Source organism: Mus caroli, chromosome 7, assembly GCF_900094665.2.
Source record: "Mus caroli chromosome 7, CAROLI_EIJ_v1.1, whole genome shotgun sequence".
Taxonomy (NCBI): Eukaryota; Metazoa; Chordata; class Mammalia; order Rodentia; family Muridae; genus Mus; species Mus caroli.
In genome coordinates, this window is record NC_034576.1 from 44,596,949 (window position 1) to 44,600,468 (window position 3,520).

The 3,520-nt window shown below is 47.7% G+C and overlaps 1 protein-coding gene across 4 annotated transcripts in view; it reads left to right on the top strand.

Moving 5' to 3' along the window:
* The first annotated feature begins 1,350 nt into the window (after positions 1–1,350).
* Positions 1,351–3,520, top strand: part of LOC110298324 (sialic acid-binding Ig-like lectin 5) — an 8,667-nt gene continuing 6,497 nt past the window's right edge. For 2 of the 4 annotated variants that reach the window (XM_029479111.1, XM_029479110.1), the window contains exons 1-4: positions 1,444–1,594; positions 1,657–2,019; positions 2,177–2,455; positions 2,631–2,678. In XM_029479111.1, the coding sequence (XP_029334971.1) occupies positions 1,558–1,594; positions 1,657–2,019; positions 2,177–2,455; positions 2,631–2,678 (727 nt within the window). In that variant the 5' untranslated portion in view covers positions 1,444–1,557. Of the gene's footprint in view, positions 1,595–1,656; positions 2,020–2,176; positions 2,456–2,630; positions 2,679–3,520 lie in introns of all 4 variants that reach the window. The other 2 variants (XM_021167498.1, XM_029479109.1) reach the window with 2 other exon arrangements.

The window sequence follows — 3,520 nt, forward strand, 5'->3', positions numbered from 1 at the left end:
AAGCAAGCCAGTAAGGAACATCCCTCCATGGCCTCTGCATCAGCTCCTGCTTTCTGACCTGCTTGAGTTCCAGTCCTGACTTCCTTGATGATGAACTGCAGTATGGAAGTGTAAGCCGAATAAACCCTTTCCTCCCCAACTTGTTTCTTGGTCATGATGTTTGTGCAGGAATAGAAACCCTGACTAAGACAGGGAGTCTTCGCCCCATGTCTTCCTGTGGATGCCCTGTGTAAGTCTGTGTCTGTGGTGGTTAACCTCTATTGGAAACTTGAGGTCCAGACTCGCCTGGGACATGGGCCCTCAGCATGCCTTGGGTGATTATGATGATTAGATTCACTGAAGTGAGGAAACCCACCCACTTTTGGTTTCATAGGTTAGGATCCTAGACTATACAGTGACCTGAGAATAGTCTTTCACCTCTCACTCTGCTTCCTGACTGAAGGTGAAATATGGCCAACCACTGTACACTCCTGTAGCCATGACTTCACCATCACAATGGATTGCAACCTCCAACTCTGAGCCAACAGAAACTATTTTTGTTTTTAAGTTGCTTTTATCTGGATATCCTATAATAGCAACAGATAAGTTATTTAGGCTATTAGAGTTCCAGTCTCCTCCTCTTCTTTTATACATTAAACAACTATTGAATTTTGAATCCTCTCTCTCTCTCTCTCTCTCTCTCTCTCTCTCCACTACGGTTTGAGTGTGCCATCAAGCAGTAGTAGGAGTCAAAGGGCAACGTTTGAGACTTAGTTCATTCTTTCCACAATGTGAGTGGCTGGCCAATGTCTTTACTTGCTGAGCCATGTCCCTGATCATCAACCTTTTCCTTTAAAAAAAAATTATTTATTTGTTCATTTTACATCCCAATATCAGCCCCTCTCTCCTCCCAGTACCCACTCACACAGATTCTCCCCCATCCTCCCTTCTCCTCTGAGAAAGGAGAGACCCCTGGGTATCACACCACACCACCCCCACCACTATCCCCACCCCCCAGCCCCTCACACACACACACACAGTGCATCAAGTCACTGCAGGACTGGGTGCATCCTCTTCCACTGAGGCCAGACAAGGAGGCCCAGGTACGGAAATGGATCCACAGGCAGGCAACAGACTCAGGGAGGGTTCCAGTTGTGGGGGAACCCACATGAAGATCAAGCTGCACACCTGCTACATATCGGGTAAGGGACCTAGGTCCAGTCTGTGTTCCCTCTGTGTATTAACCTCTTTTTTAATACAAACAAATGAGAAACAAATGCTACATTTCAAGAGTGGAGGGTGGGTCTTCCTCATTGACTTTGCCACCCATGATGATACACATGAAAAGTGGAAGTGTTTACTTTCCAGGGCCTTGATAGTGCTGATAACCTGTGGGTGGAAAGTTCCCTCTCTGTGGTCAGTCACTCTGTCTCTCTTCATTCCTGGACTAGGTTAGTAGGACGACTTCTCAGTCCTGTGACATTGAAGCCTGTGACCCTCACCCCAGGGATCCACTTCAAACTGATCAAGTTTTCTTTCTCTGGCCACCCACAGGAACCTAGAGCCTTTCACTGTGTGATGCGGTGGGCATGGCTGCTGCCCCTGCTGTGGGCAGGTGAGTGGGAACAGGGACCGGGCTAGTGGGACAGGACCAAGATAACCCTCATTTCTTTGCAGGGTGCCTGGCTACGGACGGCTATTCGATCTCAGTGACTGGTTCAGTGACAGTGCAGGAGGGCCTGTGCGTCTTTGTAGCCTGCCGAGTCCAGTACCCCAATTCCCAAGGTCCTGTCTTTGGCTACTGGTTCCGGAAGGGGGCCAATGTAAACAGCAACTCTCCAGTGGCTACAAATGACCCACAGCGATCAGTACTGAAGGAAGCTCAAGGTCGATTCTATCTCATGGGGAAGAAAAATGGTCATAATTGCTCCCTGGACATCAGAGATGCACAGAAAATCGACACAGGGAAGTACTTCTTCAGATTGGATGGTTCTGTGAAATACAGTTTTCTGGAGTCGATGCTCTCTGTGCTTGTGATAGGTAAGTGAAGAGGGGATATGTGGAGGTCCTTGTTCTAAAGCCTTTGGGTGACCTGGAGACCACATCATGAAGTTGGTTGGGAGAGAAGCCTGGCTTGAAATAGGGTCATACACAGTGATCCCCAGCACATCTTGTGTCTCTATTTCTCTCTGTCCAGCTCTGACTGAGGTCCCTAACATCCAAGTCACATCTACCTTGGTGTCTGGCAATTCTACCAAACTGCTCTGTTCTGTGCCCTGGGCCTGTGAGCAGGGGACACCCCCCATCTTTTCCTGGATGTCATCTGCCCTCACTTCCCTGGGCCACAGGACCACTCTCTCCTCAGAGCTGAACCTCACACCCAGGCCTCAGGACAATGGCACCAACCTCACCTGCCAGGTGAACTTACCTAGCACTGGTGTTACTGTGGAGAGGACTCAACAGCTCAGTGTCATTTGTGAGTGTCCAGACCTGGGTCTCTGGGGAAGGGAGATTAGGGGTGTGGGATGGAGGGGTTAGAACTGGGTGATGGTTCCTGAATGCTAAGACTGTGGGAGGAGGAAAGAGCAATGGGGTGGAATATCTGCAGCCGTCTTTCCTCTGAAAGCAAACAACCATATGTGTCTGTGCAGATGCTCCACAGAAGATGACCATCAGGGTGTCCTGGGGAGATGACACAGGTAGAGTCAAATTTCTCCTCCCTGGGATGGGTACAGGGACTGCCTCTGCAGGAGATGAGCAGGTATTCTGGACCTCAGGCAGGAGGAAGCTCAGGATGGGGAGCCTCACTCCCTGCCCCCCACTTACTCGCATACTGCACTCTCCCCATTATATCAGTTGTCAGGGTTCCAATATATGGATTGTAGTAAAATATAATTTTGCCGATATAAAAATTTAATAATAATAGTTCTTGATATCTAATGACTTCTGTCTTGGTTGACCATACACAGATATTCTTGTATGCACATTTAAACACACATATACATGCACACAGACACATGCACATACAGACACACACATATATCTTCTTCACATCCAGTTTGCAATTTTATCATTTTTAGTTCATTCTTTAATTTTTACTTATTTATACAGGATGGAATTATATCACTGAGCTAAACCCTAGACACTTTGTTAAAGAGGTTCCTAAAGAAATCCCCTCAAAAACCAGGCCCTAAACTGAACTCAAAGTTCCAGGAAGCCAGCTCTCTGGAGATTACGGAAGCAAAGCAGCTGATCTCAACCCCAGACACCCAGTGGGTGCAAAAAGAGACAAGGACCTCCCCAGTTTCAAAACAGCTTGGCTAAGGAAAGCAGCTAACTTCCTTATTCTGCTCCGCTTTCCTGTCCTTAGCCACAAAACCCAGAGCTTGAAGTATATAACCTGCACCCTACTGAACTCCAGTCATTGTGTTTCTGAGTCCCGTTCCCTGATCACTGTGTAGCCCAGAGACACCCTCTAGGATTAAATAAAGCCTGTCCTAGGTGTTTGAGGTTGTCTAGAGTCTCACCTCTTTTTTTTTTT